We start from the raw sequence: 19,399 nt of genomic DNA on the forward strand, positions 1-19,399 counted from the left end.
TAAGGTTTGTGTGTTGATTTTGGGGTGAATTGATAGAGAGGAAAATGTGTCCTTTGCTCTTAGTAGAAAGCACTTGAATTCTGAAATTTCAGCAAAATGCATGCCTTTTGTGCGAACTTTGTGTCAAGAAAAACCAGTTAAGTATTACTAGGCTGTTTCCCCCTTGTGCTTCCTCTCTGCTGCAGGAATAGATAGGAGGGATAATTTTTCACAAAACGTGTTACCAGGTTGCGGTTCCACAGGAGTCTGAACGCTGAAAATACTGGACTGCGAGCGGTGCTTCCCTAGATGTGTTTTAAGGAAGGACTTGCTCTGACTTCTGCCCACACCTGGAAGAGGTTGGCTCCGAACCTGGTGTCAGAGAGATCCATCTCATCCTCTCTCGTTTTTTATAAAAGTGGCAGTCCAGATATTAGGATGTGTTAGAAAATACTTGGTAAATAGCTACTAACCTTGCTTTGGAGAATAGTTAGTATGGGATTGTTATTTTTTTGCAGCGTATGTGGAAGTCAACGTCCCTGTGTGTAATGGGGGTGGCGGGGGGAGAAGGGAAGGACGGGATGGCAGAGAAAACCTGTTGACTTAATGGGTGATGGGTCAGCAGAAAAAGTACTGATTCATTCCTATTTGTGGTTTTATAAACTGCCATGAGGTGACCATGGGCCAGCTGCATCGCCCATGATCCAGCTCTGAGGGGAACGGGAGGGTGGCGAGTGTTATTTTTCCTAGATGGGCAGAAGGGAACCGTCTCTGTGCCTGCAGACGGTGTCTTCCAGTGTCAGGTAGCGTGCATCTTCCTGGGCTGATCGTTCAGCGGCACGTTTCTCATCAGCTACAGAGCACCTGATGCTTTTTCTTGCCCATTAAGCCTCCTACCACGTTTTACTTTCTGGCTTGTGGCAGAGTGCAGCTGCCCAGCAGCACGGCAGGGTGGCAGGGGACGTGTTCTTGGCTGCAACCCCAACTGCTGGCTCAAGTGTGCGTGCCCTAGGTTCATCCTCATCGCTTGATGGCACCCAGGTGTATGATGCCTGTGCATAGTGATGCTGCTTCAGGTGACTCCAGAGGTACGACGAGAGTAGTTGTATGTGTTTGCTCGGTGCAGTGTTCCGTTGCCGTGATATTTGCAGAACACCCTACTCTGCTTCCTTCCATGAGGCAGTGGGGAGCGCCAGGTCATGCCAAGCCCCTCTCTTTGCAAAATAGCCCAAGAGAGAGGGATGCTTTTGGTTTTGCACATTCTTTAATTGAAAAAGGCTCCCAACAACTTAATACCCAACTGCTCTTTTGAGCTGCTGTTCCCTTAGGTGGAAGGAGTAAATGCTCAGCACCCTTTCCTCTGCTTCTGCATGTGACTTTGGTCAGCAAGAAACTTCTGCTCCCTGAACTTCTGAGTGAAACCAGGTCCTCAGGACAGGAAAGGGAAACTCCTTGAGAGCACTTTCCAGTGTCGAAACGCACTGTATAAAAGCACATTTGTATGTCTTGTTAGGCAGAGGAATTCCTGGCCGTACCCAGCCCTGAGTAAATAGCCCGGGAGAGGCGGCCGAGGCGTGACGGCCGGCTGCGGTTGGCGAGGGAAGGCACGCGGCGTGGAAGCCCGCGGTGCAAAGGGAACCGTGCTGTGTTTTACAGAAGTGGTAGTGTGTCGGCAGAGAACTGTCTGGTGCCTAAAGCTGTCCTCAAGGTCTCTTGCCACAAGGACAGAAAATGCAGAAAGGTTTTCTTCAATCCATAGGTAAATTTTCCTGTTACATCATGCTTTGCAAGCTGCTTGAAAATGGTAAGTCTTAATGACAGGAAGTAATCCATTGGCATGTTTTGCTGATGTGATGTTTAGCTTCAAATTGTGGACAGAAAAAAAAACCCAAAAACCTCCAGAAGTTTTAAAATCCACTTCTAGAGGATGCGTAACATAAGCTCCAGGAAGTTTCTACCTATAGATTGCCCGCCCTTGCAGCTCCCTGGCTCAGTGAGTTGGCAGAAAACCAGGCAGGGTTTTCCTTGGATGGCTCCGATAGGAGCGTGCCTGGCTGAGCACCTTGTTCAGGTGTCTCTTGCTGCATAATTCATAAAAGAGGATTGAGAAACTCCCTTCCCAGCAGAGGTAAATTTTCAGAACCTAGAGAAAACTTCAGACTGGGGAGAGGGGGAGATGTGGCTGGCTGGAAGGTGCTGCCCTGCAGGAGGGTGGGTGCTGCGGTGCGAGGGTCTCTGTGCTTGGTGGAGTAAGAGAATTTGCAATGGTTGTGCCTGTTGACAGCTTGTGCACCTTCTTGCTATATTATATTTAACTTCTGAAAACTGTAGACCTTAAATACGGGGAAGGAAATACCTAAAAGGCTAAAATCCAGCCTCTGTGTATTCATTTTATTTTGGAACATCTCAAATACTGGAACTTTTTTTGCAGGAATACGACTTTGTCATTCATGATCTAATTAAAATGCTAAATATACTAGCTTTTGTGCTTAAGGAAAATATTTGCTTCTGGATGTGGTAACTTCCCTCTGCGGGATGGCCTTATTTCTGTCAAGAGTGCCTTGTTGTAAAGGTCAGAAGACGGTGACAGTCTTCCCTCCGATCAAACGGGCGCAGGCGGACGTGGAAAAAGTCTTTCTTAGATTGCTCTTTGTGGGATTTTTGTACAAAAACACACAACGACCTGGCACAGGGATATGTAAGCTTGCGAGAAACTTATTATTTGAGTTCATATATAATAAGTAATACCTAAGTCATAAATAAGCAATATATAATTATGTATTTAAGAAGATATTTCCCATGTGTTCAGTGACCGGGAGGTAGCTGGAAGACAGCCGGCAGTCCCTGCAAGGCCGTGCCTCCGGTTGCAGCGGGCTCCTTCGGCGGGTCGGTGTGGATGTGCACGGCAGCGTCGAGCATCACGCAGGCTTTCATGGCCTCGGCTTTCGTTACCTGTGGCGATGGCTCCAGTTTTGTGAATGCTTTTTGCCGTTCAGCACTCCTCAGTGTTACGGATCGCGTATAAATGAGTCTGCCGGTGTCATGGAGCGGGATTGTGGCAGAGTGGATTTTTATTGTGATGACTTTAGCCCAGGCAGTGTGCTGAACGTGTTCTTCCTTTTGGCTAAAATTCAGGCTTCTCCCCACCCCAAGCTGCTCTCCCACCCTTGGACTTCCACTACATTGAAGCACATGAGAGATATGCAGAGGGCACCGTAGCTAGGCGTGATGTTTCAATTAACTGTTAAATTCTTTAGACTGGGATATGACCTAATTAAGCTTGAAGAGCGTGCTTGCCCCAGGTGAATAGAAAGCCTGCCTGAACAAGCACCAGGGCACCGACCGAAAATTACTTTGTATCAAAGGAAAAGCTTAATTTTAGCCCTACAAATCTAAATGGGCTATAGCACCTTCAGCAGCCTGTGGATGTGGGTTTTTGTGTTGCGGGCTATTAGCAAGTTAAAGTTAATAAAATCTGCGATGTGGAGATGGTGTGGGCGCCGCCGGGCTCGTCAGAGCCGTCCGTGCCCATTTCACAGCAGCGTTTCGGGAGAGCAGGCGAGGAGCTGCTGTGAGCTCGCAGTGCTGCTTGCTTGGCAGAGGGTCACGAGGAAGTCCCGAGCACTATCCAGGAGTGGGATTTTTGGAATTGTCCTCGTACCATCCTCCATACTGGCAACAGCTGGTCATCATAGGCATGATGGGCGTCCGAGGTCCCTGGCACCAGAGCCCAGCCTTTCCCATTGCTACCTTGGTTGGCAGGAAGAGTCCACAGTCAAGTGCCATGGATATTTTTTTCTCTATTATGATTTTTTTTAATTACTATTTTTTATTTTATTTCTGTTGTCATCGGCATGCATCTCTGACCTGCTGAAGTACCCATGGACCTCAAACTCTGGTTGATTTAGTGGAAAAGGCAAAACCGCCCCATGCTGCACGAAGCCAAGAAGCCACAAGATGCCCCAGATGAAATGTCCAAGGCCTTCGGCATCAGCTGGCGTACAGCTGTCCCGGCGCACCGCGTGCTCCGCAGCCACGGCGGCCAGCGCTTGGCAGGCTGCTTTGGATGAAGCACCCATCATTTATTGTGCTTTTTTTGTTACTTTGTGGTATTTTCATATGCATTGAAGAAGAGGGCTTGAAGAGCCAAGCTGTGACTTCTGAAAGTCTCTCTGGGCAGATGATGGAGGGAAATAGCCTGTTGTATTTTGCTAATTGGCTCTCACTTGATGAACTACTGTAATGGCAGGAATCAGTGTTTGGTATATCAAAGTTTGGTATTTTTGTGGAAGTATTGTCTTTTTTTGTTTGGGTTTTTTTTTGTTTGTTTGTTTGTTTGTTTTGGTAGCTCATCCCTTAATCTAGAGCAAAACAGGGATGAAGCTGGAATACCTGGGTGGCATTTCAGGGTTGAAATTACATTTTGGAGTGACATGTCAGGGTGCAAAGCATGGGGAGCTTTGGCGAGCACCATGTGCGGGTGCAGCATTTCACTGCTGCCTCAATCACTTAATTAGCCGGAGAGCGTGAACTGTAACGGTGCTCTTGATAGCGATTTCCTAGAAGCCAGTGCTCAAGGGCTCTGTCTGTGTCGGTTATTATTATTTCAATTTCTCCTTGTAATTGATGCAAGTTGTTTAATTACCAATGCCGTCACTTAACACGAGGAGCTATGAGGTGGTGTTAAAAATTTCAGCGCATCAAAGCCTGGTACGCTAATACACGTGGGAGACAAGAACAAGAATTAGAAAATATTAACAGCTGGTCTGCTTGGATGTGCAGCAATTCAGCAGGATTTTAATGTGAGTAATCGCTTGGAAAGGGGATGTGGATTGGCATAAGGCAGGGACCCACAAGCTGGCCAGGCTGGCTCAGGTGAGCTTTTGAGCACAGACCTTTGCTTGTCCCTCGTCATCGGGAAGCGTGGTGATGCACTCTGTGCTGCTGTAGCAGTGTTTCTCTGGACAGGAATAATTTGTGTGAACTGAAATCTGTACATTGTTTCAGAGTCAGATCTTGGCTTCCCTGGTTTTACTGCAATTTAATTGATCGTGCTGTTAAGAGTTGGTCACTGCCCTAGCTGATATGTTTAAAAACAGGAAAAAATGTGGCTTGGTATATTCTGTGTCAGTCCAATAGCAAATGCTTACTATTTGATACAATATATAGATTTTTAAATATTTATACAAATGTTCCATGAAGTAAGTGTACACATAGCTACGTTGCAGTTGTGGTAGAAGTCAAATCCGAGCTGGGTTGATGGTATTGCACTTGGGTTTTTTTAATGTAGATCTTTCCCTCACCCCGTACCCCATAGTTAACTAACGTATGGTAACTAACGTGGAAATTTAATTATATTTCCTAACTGATGAATGCCCTAGTCCACATGGATCACTTCCAGTGGACAAAAATAATTCAACTAATAATGGCACTAAAGAGCGAAGTGATGAGAACTTAGTAGAAGCATAAATATTTAAGCTCTTTTTTCAGGTTAAGTTAAACTGAATTCCTGCACCGATGGCTTTCTGTGCCCTGGGGATTCTGCAGACAGGTGTGAGCTGGATTCAGCTCTTAGGGGTGGCATTCAGTACATGTGTGTAGCATGGGCTGCCGTGGGAAAGATCTGCATTTTTTGCAGGCTTTTGCAAGACAGAAGTGGAGGAGTTGCTTCAAAAGGTTCTTGGATGATGAGGACAGTTTGATGTGGTGTCCCTGTCGCCTACTCTTGCCACCTCCTTTAACAGCAGAAGACCCCTGGGCAGCGCTGTGCCTCAGCTTGACTCACTTGAGTAAGGCAATGTATGTATAAGATGTGACACGAGTCCGAGGGCTCCTTGCAATGCCACCACGAGCTGGCAGGAGACGTTTTCGGGATAGCAAGGAAGGTTGGTGCCTCTGGACAAAGCGTTGGTCTCTGCTCAGCTTTGGTGGCTTGCAGTGGTCTGCAAATCCTGTGCCACCAGGTCGCTGCATAGGGGGTGGTTGTCCCCAGCGCATCCCCACTGCCTGCTTGGAGGGACCGTAATTCATGGCGGGGGCAGTTTTATTTTTGTTTGAGCAAAACCCAACCAGAACAGCTTTTCTTGATAGCTCATTTGTGGCAAAACTCTTTGTTTCCAACAAGTACTCTGTTAATACCAAGTATTACAGTAAATCGAGCGAAACACTTACTGGAGGGAGTGCCTTTGTCCTGTGGCTGTGGGGTGGAAATGCAACAGCAAAATAACTTGATTTATTGCTATCACCTACAGAACATTGTCCACGCAGTGACAGCCCTTTCAGTGACTTGTAATGACTTTAAATGATGTGAAAACGGAATAACAATGTTGGCTGGGGAGGCAGCTAAGCCGTAGTGTGCAGGATGGCCTCCCCGGGCTGACAGCTCTGGGGACCCCAGTGAGGAAACTCTCTGCAGCTGCTGTTGCATAGAGAATAGTGTGACCTGCAGATGGATGCTTTTGCCGGTATCTTAAGCTTCAGAAAAACAAATACTCCCTCAAAATAACATGAAAAAAAAAATAAACTTCCACTTCTTCCTGTTTTTATAGTTCACTTATTTCCTCAGTGTCATGGTTTTGTCTCCAGTACTGTAGATTATTAATCTTCAGAGGATCAGGACCTTCATAGAAGTATTTCCTGTACATGTTTATCTGTCTCTTTAACAAATTAGTATCTACTTGCTCTCTTCTGAATTTTCCTGCAAATAGTAGCAAAGTCTCCCTCGGTAATAAGGCTTTTTGCTAGGAAAAAATATCAAGATGAACCACTGCCAGGGGTTAAAGTACCTTTTGTATGACTTAGTCAATGGCATCCTTTAGGACATCTGCAAGTAGCACCAAATTGCAGAGGTCACTATCTTTGTGTTGGTTTTGGCGAAGCATTGTTTCAGCTAAAGTTCACTTATTTGGTCGTAAGTGCATCTGGAGGTCTCCTGTCCCAGTGTTAGCTGGACTCCTAAAAGAGGGATGCTGCTACGTCTGGAGCTGGTTTTGAGGCAGCTACGGATTTCCACCTAATTTATTAGGTGAGTGTTGGCCGTTAGTCAAGGGAGAGGTGCCCATTCTCTACATCTAGCTCTTGCCTTGGCTCGTTACAGCAGGATGGAGGCAAGCTTTTCGGTAACGGCTACAAACTTCTCCTACTTTTAGCTAAACTCAAGTTCAGTCTTTAAATACGTGCATTAAATCCAGGCATTTAAATACATTCCTCCTAAATTGTGCATGCATGCGTGTGGTGGATGGGGACTCAACTCCCAAATTCTCCATGGACTCATTACAGCCCCAGCGCATCTGGACAGGCCGAAGCAAGGATGTGGTTTCTCCCTTGTACCTCAAAAATGATGGCATGCATCGACCACGCATCTCCAAGGGAGAGCGCTGGATTGGGATGAGGAGCTGGCTTTCCCACCGTGGCTGTTTCGGATGGAGCTGTCATAGTCTGACTCTGTCACCGAATCAGCTGAAGCTGTGTGTGTTACACCGCCCATAACTCAACGCTCCTGCTGGATTGCATCAATATCCACAGTGTCTTCACAGCGCTGGCGTGGTGGCTTCTCCAGGGCTGTCCCCATGCTGGAGGAAACACGGGTTGGGCACCTGCCTCATCGCGGTGGTAGCGCTAATCAAAAGGCATCCCTGCCTGAAAAAGCAGCTTGTGGGTCCATCAAGGCATAATCTTTTGAATTGCCCCTTGCCCCACCTTGCAAATTAATATTGGAAATAGCACTTGGTCTGACTCAGAAAGGGTTGGGTGGGTGTTTTTATTGGTGTTGTCATTTTTGTTGGTGTTTTGGGTATTGTTTTGTTGGGGTGTTTTTGGTGGTGGTGTTGGTTGTTTGGTGTTGGTGTTTTTATTTGCAGACAACTTGACAACTTGTGATTTCCCATCACGGTGTGAATTGTTTAGCAAAGCGTGTATTCAGCTTGCTTTAGGGCAACGCACGTGTATTCCTCTCCGTTAGCATGCTGAAACGCCATCACTGTTTTCTCTGAATATTAATTTCTAGCAGACAACAAGGCCTTGCAGGGCAGTCTGGGCACATCGTGCTTCTGCTGCTGTCTTGACCGGGAGGCAAAACATCCCACTGGGGTGCTGGGTGCGGAGCTGCCCTCCCTTTGCACAGATGCAGCAGGGACCCATCTCTTCCTTTCTAAAATGTCTCCTGCTCCAAGGTATGAGTGGACATGGCAGCAGAGGAGGTAAATCCGAGGCAGGGAAGCCAGAAACTAATATAACCGGATGAAACCTCCTTAAGGAAAAAGAAAACTGTTTGTAGATGGGGTGTTGGAGGCTAATTGTGCAGCTCCTGTTGATTTTGCATCTTTGGTAAATGGGAATTAAAACCCCAGTTAAATCTGAGTTCAAGGGGAGGAATCAAAAAATAAGCCATTTTGGACTGAGATAAACACTTGCAGTTGCATTATCACCCACTGAACATGCGCAGAGTGGTGGTAACGCAGCTTGAGACGGTGGCAAACAAGTGGGAAGGTGTGTGGGGGGAAATCTGGGTGTATCTTGCTTCTTCCTCCCTTCTGGACGTTACCTGAATTTACTGGGGGTGGGCAGTGTATAGTATAGACGGGGCTTTGCCCAAAGACAAAAGGTATATGCCTGCTTTCCACAAATCTCCAGCAAGAGGATAATGTTGCTTCAGTAGTCACTTCTTGATGTTTTTAGATGGAGAGTTGTGGGCTATTAAACGAATAGACACTCATAAGCTGTTAGTAGGTATTTTCTAAGCCTAGCAATTTTTTGGTCTTGCATGGAGCATTGGTGTCGTGGTATTCCTTGATAAACCCAGCAGGTTTGAGATTGCAGCTGCTGGCTGATATCGAATGCACCAAAACCCCTGATGGAAACAGGGCGAGAAGCGCCTTCACCATCTCTGCTGCAAAAAGGAGAGATCATGGGAGGCTTCAGTCACCTTCAGATATGCAAGAGGACTCCGCTGTCCCTCGGCAGACATGCCCAAAACTGAACCTTTTTGGAAGGAATTGGCATGGCAACACGAGCGTGCAGCACATCGAACAACTCGCCCTTACATGTCAGAATGAGAATATAGGATGAACCTGAGGAGATCACCCCCGACTGGCTTCGCCGCCGTATGCAAACAAGATCCCTCTTGCCCGTGATCTGTTCAGTGGGCACTTCACGCTGCCCTGTCTTCTAGCGCTTAACAGATCTGCCTGTTGAAGTGGAGCCTAGGAAATAAAGCGCCGAGAGGCAGGCGACGCTTCTGTGACCGGGCGAAGGACGGTTGTAGGAAGAGGCACGCAACTGCCGCGGCTTGAGGAAACGCTTGTTTGTTTGTGGTTTTTCCAAAGCCCTTCAGCTCTGCGCCGGCAGGGCTGTAAACAGGAAAGCTGGCCGCAGGGAGAGCGAGGGGGAGCCCAGGGGATGAAACCGAAGGCGGCGGTGGGAAATCTCTGGCTGCTGCGGGACTTGGGTAATAACGCTGGAAAGCCGAATAGGAGTCGGTGCTGGGTGTCCTGCCCCGGGGGAGGCATGGGCGGGGGGGATGCCTGTCCCGTGTCATTTCTGTCCTCCAAAAGAGGCAGGCAGCGAGGATTGCTATCCTGAATGAACCATAAAATAATTCCTGTGCTACTAAAAATGAAAGCAGAATCATAAGCATTAATCATCTTCCTATAAATCTATAAAATAGCGGCTTGTTCCTAAGAGCGCTGGAAAGAGCTGGACAAGGTACATTTTAAGGGCAAGATAATGTTTTACTAATGCTTACAGGAGAAGCAAAGTGATCTTGAAAATTTAAGCTGGTTAGCTTCAGTCAGCCCCCAGCAAAACGGGGTTTTGCTGAAAAAACCAGGCTGAACGAGGTGCAGTCAGCGTCAGCTTGAGTCTCGACTTGGAGCTGGTCAGCACGGTTTAATGGAGGTTTTCAGTGGATTTAGAAATAAAGGTTATCCTGTCGTGGGGCTTGCCTCTGGTCTGCTGTGCCTTGCTGCCTTCGCAGGCGCTTTTAGCGTGGGGTATTGAGCCCTGGTATGAGGGCTTTGCGAAAGATAACGACAGCCGTCAAAGAGAAAAGATGATTTGAAATCTAGAAAGAAGAAATTGGAGAAGGCAAGAAACTGGATATATTTGTCTGGGATACACGTAATTAGTCTGAGTGTACTTGCATGGGAAAAAAATTTACCCTACGGAAAGGGAAAGCAAAGATGGCAGTGGTTAGAAGTTGAAGATGCACATTTTAAAAAAATGTGTATATTTTGAGGGGGATGCTGTGGATCCTTCACCACTCGAGATCTTTTGCAGGTGAACAGAATAAAGCATCTGTGAGACTCAGCAGTCTAAAGTTGAAACAGAAGTTTTTACTTGGCTGGTTGTTCCTAAATCAAGCTCTTCAACATACGTTGCAAGCGATGGGTTTTCTGGAGGTCAGAGGTGCAGATCCGTTCGTGGCAGTGATTGATCGTGGCTCATGGAGGCCAGGAGCCCTTCGGGCAGGTGACTTGAAAGAGGCGGTGAGCTCTGCTGTCTGGCCAGCCTAGGAGGTATTGATAACCAGTGCAAGAAAAACACAAATTCAGATGTAAACCGTGGGGAGGCAGGACATCAAAAGCATCTCCCTTTGAGCTAAGAATTTAAGCATGGAAAAAAGGGAGGAGGAAGGTCTTGGGTTTTTACTAGCTTTTTTTTTTTTGTAACCAATGTTTTTTTTATCAAGAAAGTTAAAATATGCAGCCTGCTTCTGTGATGATCAATTCCATGTCACGTGAGTAAAGTGAAGTACAGGGATAGATTTCCTGGAGTGTATTACAGCTGTTTGTTCAGGTATCAATTAGGAGCTATGGAGGAAGGATTTAATTAGAAGAAAAACACACGAGGCTTTTCCGGCGTGGAGGAGCTGGGTGCATGTCATTTGTGTAACCTCTTTTCTGGTCATGGATGTTTATTTGGAGTCAAGTAAGTCGCTTTCAGCAGCTTTCCTTTGATCTGTCTGCAGGAAAATTGAATCCACATGGCCTCCACACAGAACCTTCCTGCATCCTGGATGGAAATACCCGTCTGTGCTGGGGTGGTTTTTTATTGTCATCCATATGTACAAAGGTCCATTCATCTATGAGAATGACACGTCTGTCCGAGGGCTAAGCTTTAAAACACCCAAAAAAGAAAACTGGTTGTTGCACCTGGAGATGGACTCTTTAAACCAAGACATGGAGAGCTGCCTTAGTTCGCACGGTTTGATGGCAAAGAAGCGTTGCCGCCAGCTCGCCAGGCTCGCTTAGCATCTCTGTAATTTATAAGTGGGTTGTGCCCTTGCTAGAACCTGGGATTGTACTGCGTGTAACGGCTGGGTGCCAAAGGGATGCCTGTGCCAGGCCAGCTGGGATGATGCCCCCCAGCCTGGGCCCAGAGTTGCAAAGCGATTGCTGCTGGGTGTTAATGGTGAGATGCTCCCACCCTGCTGGTGGCTCCCAGCTTGCTGGAGACAACTGCAAAGGGGAGGAAGAATGCATCCTCTGTTTGAGAGAGGATGGTGTCTGAAGGGGATTAAATACTGCAGCTTTCCTCTTTCTTTGGTTTTACTGATGTACTGGGGGTGCGTTTGTGTTAGGAAAGCACCGTGCTCAGTGATGGTTAACGTCAGCGTGAAGTCTCGATAGAGAAGGGCAGAAGCAGAATCGAGCTGTGCCTTGACCAGACCTGCTCCCCCATGGGCTTTTGGGGACCATCCATCCCCCCGTGGACTCCTCAGCGGCTGAAGTGCTATTCAGCCGGACCATTAATGCTGCCTTGCCTTTGTGCTAGCAGAGGTGTGCTGCATGGCAGAGCCCTCCTCCCATTTTCATGGAAAATAGGGAAAGCATGGTAATGGGAGGGAGGGAGGAGCATTGTAGTGCTCCTGAATATTCAGCAGCCCCAAGCATATCACAGAAAGGTTGAAGTCATTCCTAAGGATCAGCTTTTCTCTCCTTTTTCCTATTTCTGCTCTACTTCCAGCTCTTCCTTACAACGTGACTTGAATGAACACTGTACTTGAGAAAACTGAGTAACAAGGACAGCATGAATGAAAGGGGTGTCTGAAGTGCTGGGTAAAAAGCTACACTGAAAATGTCTGTAAAGTCTTTTCTTTGGGGTTTTGGGTTGTTGGGGGTTTTTTTGGTTGGTTGGTTTTTAAATTAAAAAACAAAAACAAAACTGAGACAGGCATCCTTCTTTACCCCTGAGAAGGCACAGTAAGCAATGTTAAGGCAATATTGCTGTAACAAATCTTGAACACAACACCTGAGGTAGGTTGCCTGGTGTTCCCAGATGATGAGACGCTACAAGGTTTGGAGTGTGCTATACAGACCTGGGGCTGCAGGTGCTTGGGAACCTACACTGCACTGCAGTTACATGCTGAAACATCTTTTTGCTTCTGGTTCACATCTGGTGCACAAGCTGTCAGGGCTTGGTCCAGTGCACGCCGTTAATTTTGTGCTGCAGAAGTTCAGCCCATTAATATGGCTGGCATCAATGAGGTGACTGAATTTCATTCTCTTCATCACGGATACTCCAGCAGCTACAATGAAAATGAGCTCCTGTTGCTCCAACCAGTCTCAGCTCTTTGAACTGTGCTTGTAGCTGGCTGGCAGGCAGTGAAAAGCAGATCTACCGCCTTGTTGGTTCTCCAGTTGCAATGGTTACTGTAGAATCCTAATGGCAAAACCCAGTAGCAGCCTGCATCCTGCTGGAAATGGGGGAAAATGGTCGTGTACTGGAGCAGCCGCTCACCTGTCCAAGCTAAGAGATGCACGGAAGCTTTGGAGGGTATTTCACTGTAGCACCAAGCTGGTAGGGATGGCTGTGCTAAGGTGTACTGGACAGGGCAGTATTTAAGGGGAAAAATAATCATAATAATTAAAAAATAATAATGCGGTAGCCTTGCCAACCCTGGAGCTGATGTTTGCTTAGCCTTAAGTTTAAAGAACCTTTGCAAAAGCGAGAACCCAAGCAGTGATTTGGCTGATGTTCACGGTTCTCCGGTGACTTGGTATCTACTTCCCGTAGGAGAAAACCCTTGGGGAGCAGGGCTGGAAGCCAGCTGAGTGAGGTGGTGGTTCTTTTTGACTGATGCAACAAACTCTTGGTGTAGACAGAAGGCCAGGGCTTTATTTGCATCTGTATGGATTGAGCATGCAGTAACATTTATAACAGAGGGCTTTTCTGTGTCTGGCGTTTCCACAGGCGGGGTGTCTCCCTGCCTGCTCCCGATCCTGGCACACCGGCAGCTTTGTGGAAACTACCCAAGTCGTGGCTCGGCCCCGTTGCGTGAGCCAGGCTGCCCTGTGGACCTGTGTTAGCTTTACAGCGTGGTGGCTTTTCTGTGTAAACTGCTCTTGAGGTGTGCTGCTGGAACCGGGTTTGTTAATGCTGCTCCTCTGTGTGCCGCCTTCACGGTCCCGAGTCTGAGAGGACAGCGCCGGGCTGAGCTGTGGGGCCAGGGCAAGGCAGGGAAGCTTTGGGGAGATGTAACCACTCAAACTGTTTCAAAAACATGATTACAACACAGCTTATTCAAAGATAGTTTTGTCTTACACTGGGAGACTAATTTCGTCTTCCCCCATCCCTTGGGAGAAAAACTTTAGAAACTGGACTTGCAGTGAAAAGCACCAGGTTTTCCATTTTTCCAGCTGACGTTGCTTTGGATGTGTGCTGACTTCTGGCTGGAGACAGCTGAGGACAGAGCTGGTGGGTGCTGTGTCAAGCATTTGGGAGGAAAAGCAAGAAGAAAGCAAGGCAGCGCATCCTGGCACATCTGGGTAGGGTGAGTTGTGAAGTGGGGATGTGCGATTAAAAAAAAAAAAAAAACACCAACAAAAAAAACCCAAAACAAACCAACAACCCAAACCCCCAGACTTTTTTTCTTTACTTGTATAGCATTGGTGCTCTGCCTGGCTGAGCAGTTACCCAGTGGTCACAAATGCATTCCTGCCTGAATGGAGTACCCTTTGCCCGTTAAATTCAGGACCTTTTAATGCTGTGTACTGAAATAGGGTGACAGCAGCTGTCCCTTGGTCCCACTACAACAAACTTAAAATGCTGCACGTTCCCTGCAGTGCAGACTGTAGCTTGATTCCGTTGTCCTGACAAAATCCAGGGAAGCTGCAGATACATGCCAACAGCAAACGACTGCTGCTGTCCTGGTGGCATGGGATGTCCTCGGCATCCTCCATGCAGCCTGCTGTCTGCGCACAGAAGCTGGGATCAAGCCTTGGTGGGCTTGAGCTCAGTGTTTCTGTGGTCCAGGCTTGATGTTTTCAAGAGTGTGTGTGATTTTGGGGTGGTGATGTCTGCAGAATGGGTATGCAGCTTCCCTAAAGGATGCTTGCAGGAAGCATCACCTTGGCCGCTTTTCTCCATCCTGGGGAAAAAGGGATTTATTTTTTTTTGCCCCAAATCGAGGTTAAAACAGTTTGGATTTAAGGAAGGCAGAAGCAGCTGAGCCTGGAAACTAAACTTAAATTAGCTGTCTTCCTCCCTCCTGTCTAATCATCAGCATAGATCAGTTCAGAAACTGGGCAAGTATTTTTAGAAGCTGCTTTTAGAGCCCCAGTGTCACAATTTTTATTCTTGTCATCGGTGCCGAGGCAACTCTTGAGCAACATTTCTGCTTTAAAAAAAAATAATAATGAGAGGGCATTTAGGGATGATCATATAACTTTGGAGGGGGGGGACACCCTGGCTGAGCGAGGAGTTAAAGCGGGTGTGAAGGTGTTTGAGCCGCAAGTTTTTGAGACCAACCACCCAAAATGAAGCTCGTGGGTAGGGTTGTTGCTATGTTGGCGCTTGGGTTGGGTGGGCAGCCTGCAGAGGTATATGGGATACGAAGACCTATAGCTGATGCTTATAAATATCAACTTGTTGCAAAATGGAAGTGTTTAAAACACCGTTAAAAGCTGTGATGGAGATTGGGCTGTCGGGAGGCAGAGTGCTTCCTGCAAGCCCGTGGGGTGGTTTGGACCCTTGGTCCCAGCGCTGCGTTAGCAGCTTTTGGGGAATAAAGTGCAGCCAGGGTTGCCGGAGGCGATGACGCCCGCGCTCAACTTTGGACCTGTTTGCAGTCCTGGGTGAGCGGGCGGCGTGCCCGCCGGTCTGGTGCAATCTCTCGGCAGCGTGTTTGCTCCATCAGCTGCTGCTAAATGCCCCCGTTATTAGTTTATGGTGGTTGTGTCGAAATTATTTTAAATTTTTTTTTTCTTGCCTGTAACCGGGGTGGGGAAGCGAGGATCTTTGCGGTGTGAGCGCTTGTGCTCTCCCCAGACGGAGGATGTTGGGAATGAGTAATGGTCCGGCCAGGGCTGTAATATGCAGAATACCTCTGGGATGACTCACCCGGTACAATGCAGCACATCCCTCAAGGAGACTGAATCACACATGGGGGGAAGCCGCTGGCTCGGCAGCAGCCAGCTGGGACACGGGGCAGCCAGCACCGATCTGGAGGCTGGTGGTGGCAATGATGGTAAAACGGAGCAATCGGGGTGTAAAATGTAGAGGCGATGGCATCCCCCAGCAGGTACGTGTGTGTGTTCTCACCGTGTCTAATTTCATATTTTTCACTCTTGGCTGCTTTTTTTTTCCTTCACCTCCCCCCATCTGCCCCCACAGCCCTTCTGAATCTTTTCTAAACCCGCATATAATTCATCAGTAATTGTGTATGAGGTCTTCTATGAAACACAGGCTCTCTTTTTATGGTTGCATATATGTTTTTTTCAGAAGTAATGGTTTAACGTGTACCCTCTCTTAAATACCGAGAGGAAAATAGATGCTGCCTGGGAAGCTGCTTCCCTTGATGTCCCTCTCCATGGACACTTTATGAGGTAGGGGGTTAAAGAGAGGTGGAAGGCAGAAATCGGTGTGCATGTTGGTTTTGATGTAGTTAATTTTTTATATTTTTTTTTAAATGCATTTACCTGGCAAAAGATAAAACCCCTTTAGATTGAGACCACAGTTATCCTGCTTGCTCCCTCCCCTCTTCTGTGATACAGATTCAGCTGGAATTGAGTCACAGAATTTTTTTTTTTCATATTTGCAAAATATTGCCTGCCCTTTGTAGTTGCATCATACGTGGTGCAGAGAATGTTTACAGGGGGATAAATATAGTTGCATTCTCCACTGATCAAAATGGAGGAGAGCGGGGGGAAACTGCAAATTGCCTAGGGTGAGCAATTTCAGGGGGTTTTTTTTCCCCTTTTCTTTGTAAACTTGGCATTTTCCAGAAATGGTGTGTATCTGTATGCGTGCGTATGTAATTATTTTTATGTTCCGGAGAGTCATTGATTCTGTAGCTGAAGGTTAGTACCCCTTGAGTTATTTCCACTTGCACTGTAATGGTGCTGCGTTGGGACGGGAGCCGCTGGAGCTGCGAAGCGGGATGTTACACAGGGATAAGGGGACACCTCGTCTGACCAGCGCGTTTGGTGGCATCGCGGGCATCCTGGCGGGCTACGGCATGACGGCGGAGACTCATTGGATGGGGAAGAGGGACATGTGGAATTAGTGTTGTCTTGTGAATTGAATAGATTTCTCCATTACATTCCTCTGCGATTTTTGGCGAGCAGTGTCAAACCTCTAGTTTCATTTTACAAAACAAGGAAGGTGATGAAACTTACAAAGCTGGAATGCAGTTGGTGTGCTTGTTAGTTTTCTTATTTTTGCTAAATATCACCTTTCATTAGCTAACGTAGGATAACAGTACTGGAATGTTTATGGTCAGTAGATTTTAGAAAAAAAACAGTGTCGAACTTGGTTGTGGCGTCTTTTCAGGGGTGTGGGAAGGATTCAAATCAGGATGTGGATCTCATGCGACTACCTGTTTGGCTGGCTAAGCTTTTATGTGATTTTTGCTTATCTTGCATGTGATATAAAACAAATACCATCTGTCATGCAATAACAACTTCCTTTCTCATTACAGTAAATGATAGTACTAATTAGCTTTCCTTGAAATCTGTTAATAGTTTGTAACCTTGCACAGAAATAGGACTTCGGTGTGCAACTCTAGCCTGTACTGTATGCTGGCTTGGATGAGCTGCAGGGCAAATTATTTGAATGTGTTATCTTTCTGAACTGATATATTTTTTTTGTTGTTTTGCTGCTCCTTACAACTTTCCAAGACATGCTGTTCATGTGCAGCTATAACAATTTATAGCAAAATTAATCCCTTAAATTCAAAGAACACCTCCCCCCCCCCCTTTTTTTGGTTGGGTTTTTTGGGTTTGGTTGTTTTTTGTTTTTTTTTTTAATAAAACCCAGACCTGTAATTTGCCATCACTGACAAAACAGCTGCCGGGCAAAGCTGTAAGGAGGCTGGTCCTGAGCAAACTCAAGTCTCCATTGAGACAGAAGTTTGCTGTGATTTTTTTTAAGAGGTTTCATTAAAGCGTTGTTCATTAAAAAGTTTTGTCAGTAGTGTACATCCTGGTGGTGTCATGGCTGTCTTTTAGGAGTAAAAAACCCGTGACTTGGCTATTTTTGTAGCAAGGTTTGCTGGGGGTTTCGATGGCTTTAACACGTTTCAACAACACGTTGCATAGATGCTTCAGTACATCCACGAGTAGTGACTTTTTTTCAGTGGTGTTAGCGTAGTAAGCTAATTTCTGGGGATAGCCCTTAAAATCCGTGTGCTTGAGCTGCCTCAGTGGATCTTTGCTGGCCTGTCAGCTTGTTTGCAAGCCTGGTTTTTCCCCCTGAAAAGCCACTTGCTGGTTTGTTTGGGGTTTTGCCTACATGTGCGGCACTTTGTGGGGCTCGTCAGGCAAGCCTGGCACGGGAGGGGAGGTTGTGCTGCCCGAAAAAACGGGTTTAGCCCACGCAGGGCTCAAACAGCCACCCCTACAGCTGTGCAAATAGCGGTTGTGTTACCCTGCCTGCCCCAAACCCTGCTGGTTTTTAACACTTTTTCTTTTTCTTTTTTTTTTTACATGCTTTTAATAAGGAGCGAGGGCCTGGGGCCCTGGCTGCAGCAGCAAATTGCTGTCGTTGACTAGTTTGGTGCATCCAGGTTAGTTGGGATGTTGCACTGGAAAAATGCGCTGTGAGAGTTACTCTTGCAGCAGAAGCTGATGCTTTTGTCTGTCGCTTTACATATTTTTTCTTCTGTTTAATATATTTAAAAGAAATGAATATACATAATTTTTTTATATCTACATTCTATATATACATATATATAGATATGTATACATACATATATATAAAAATACATATATTTAAAAAATTAGTTTTCCAGGTACTTCCTGGAAGGATCTGAAATATTTATGGGATTATGAAATCCCATTTGAGCAAGTTAGGATAGAGCTGTTTTCTCATAAACTCAATAAAATGAGCCTTAAATGTTTAACAAACGTTTTGGTGAAAGGATTCCTTTGTTCCTCGTTGCCTCGGTGTTTGAGGGAGATGTGGAGGCGGGCGGCTGGATTGTGCAGGTGTCTTGGTTTTTTTGCGAAGTCCTTTTTCTTCTGAAAAAACAAACAAACAAAACTGGTGTTAATCTTTCCTACGGAGAGTTTTCGGATGGGCTGTAGCGCTGGGAGCAGAGCCAGGCTGGCTGGGCACTGGCCGTGGAGGACCCAGCCACTCTTTGTTCTGCCCTTGGGGCTGCTCTACACCCAGGAAAGGCATCAGGGAGTGAAAAATAAAATCAGAAGGCAGTAGTTCGGGTTTGCTCCAGCCTGCTGGAGCGGTGTTCCTTGTGCGAGGCCACGTGTCCTACAGGAAGACAAGCTTTTGAGGGTTGAGGGGGCGCTTGAGCCTTGGAGCATCCGTGCCGCATCCAGGACCCTGACAGTGCGCTGGGGTGCTCAGCCGGCTGGGCTGGGGTTTTGTGCTGCACACAGGACTTTGGGCAACACTCAGCCAGCAAGAAAACCCCCAGCACTGAATAACCTTCCTGCAAAAACAACTCCTCTGGGGCGCTTTGTGGGATGCGCAGGTAGGACTGTGCATGTCTTATACTTTGCCGGCGGTGATTTCCAAATCCTGCAGGAGCGCTTCCTTCGGGGCAGGATTTTCCTCTCCTGCCTTCTGCACTGCTGCAGCTAGCAGTGTTCTTGGAGTTAATGTATCTCTTCTGGTTTGGTTGTGGGTATTTTTTTTTTAACGTGGAACAGTGATTGTACAAGCTGAACACATGCTGCTAAATTCAGTTCAGCAGCCAGGCATGGACTGGGGAGCTGGAAGAGAAAACTCCTTTCCATTTTCAGAGGGAAGCTGGTAGGAAACGCTGAATGCCAGCAATGTTTTCTCATTTTGTTGAGACAGAGAGAAATGTCCTGAAACCGAGCCTGTAAGGTTAATATCAGGTTAAGATGAAGTGCCCCAGGACAGGCACATGGCAGGAGTCGGCAGCATCCCTGGAGCGAGGCATGTGGGGATGGAACTGTCTTGTATTCACTCTGACCAGGCAGAACCCAAAATTTCC

At 46.9% G+C, this 19,399-nt stretch overlaps 1 protein-coding gene across 3 annotated transcripts in view; it reads left to right on the top strand.

Annotated features, from left to right (window-relative positions):
• SPRED2 (sprouty related EVH1 domain containing 2) overlaps nt 1–19,399 on the top strand; it is a 65,309-nt gene that overhangs the window by 12,180 nt on the left and 33,730 nt on the right. The window contains exon 1 of one of the 3 annotated variants that reach the window (XM_056343635.1): nt 14,360–15,499. The exons of the other annotated variants lie outside the window; for them this stretch is intronic. Coding sequence (XP_056199610.1) covers nt 15,483–15,499 — 17 coding nt within the window. The 5' untranslated portion in view covers nt 14,360–15,482. Of the gene's footprint in view, nt 1–14,359; nt 15,500–19,399 lie in introns of those variants that run through there. 3 annotated transcript variants of the gene reach the window in all.

This window comes from Falco biarmicus, chromosome 6, assembly GCF_023638135.1.
Source record: "Falco biarmicus isolate bFalBia1 chromosome 6, bFalBia1.pri, whole genome shotgun sequence".
In the NCBI taxonomy this organism is placed as follows: Eukaryota; Metazoa; Chordata; class Aves; order Falconiformes; family Falconidae; genus Falco; species Falco biarmicus.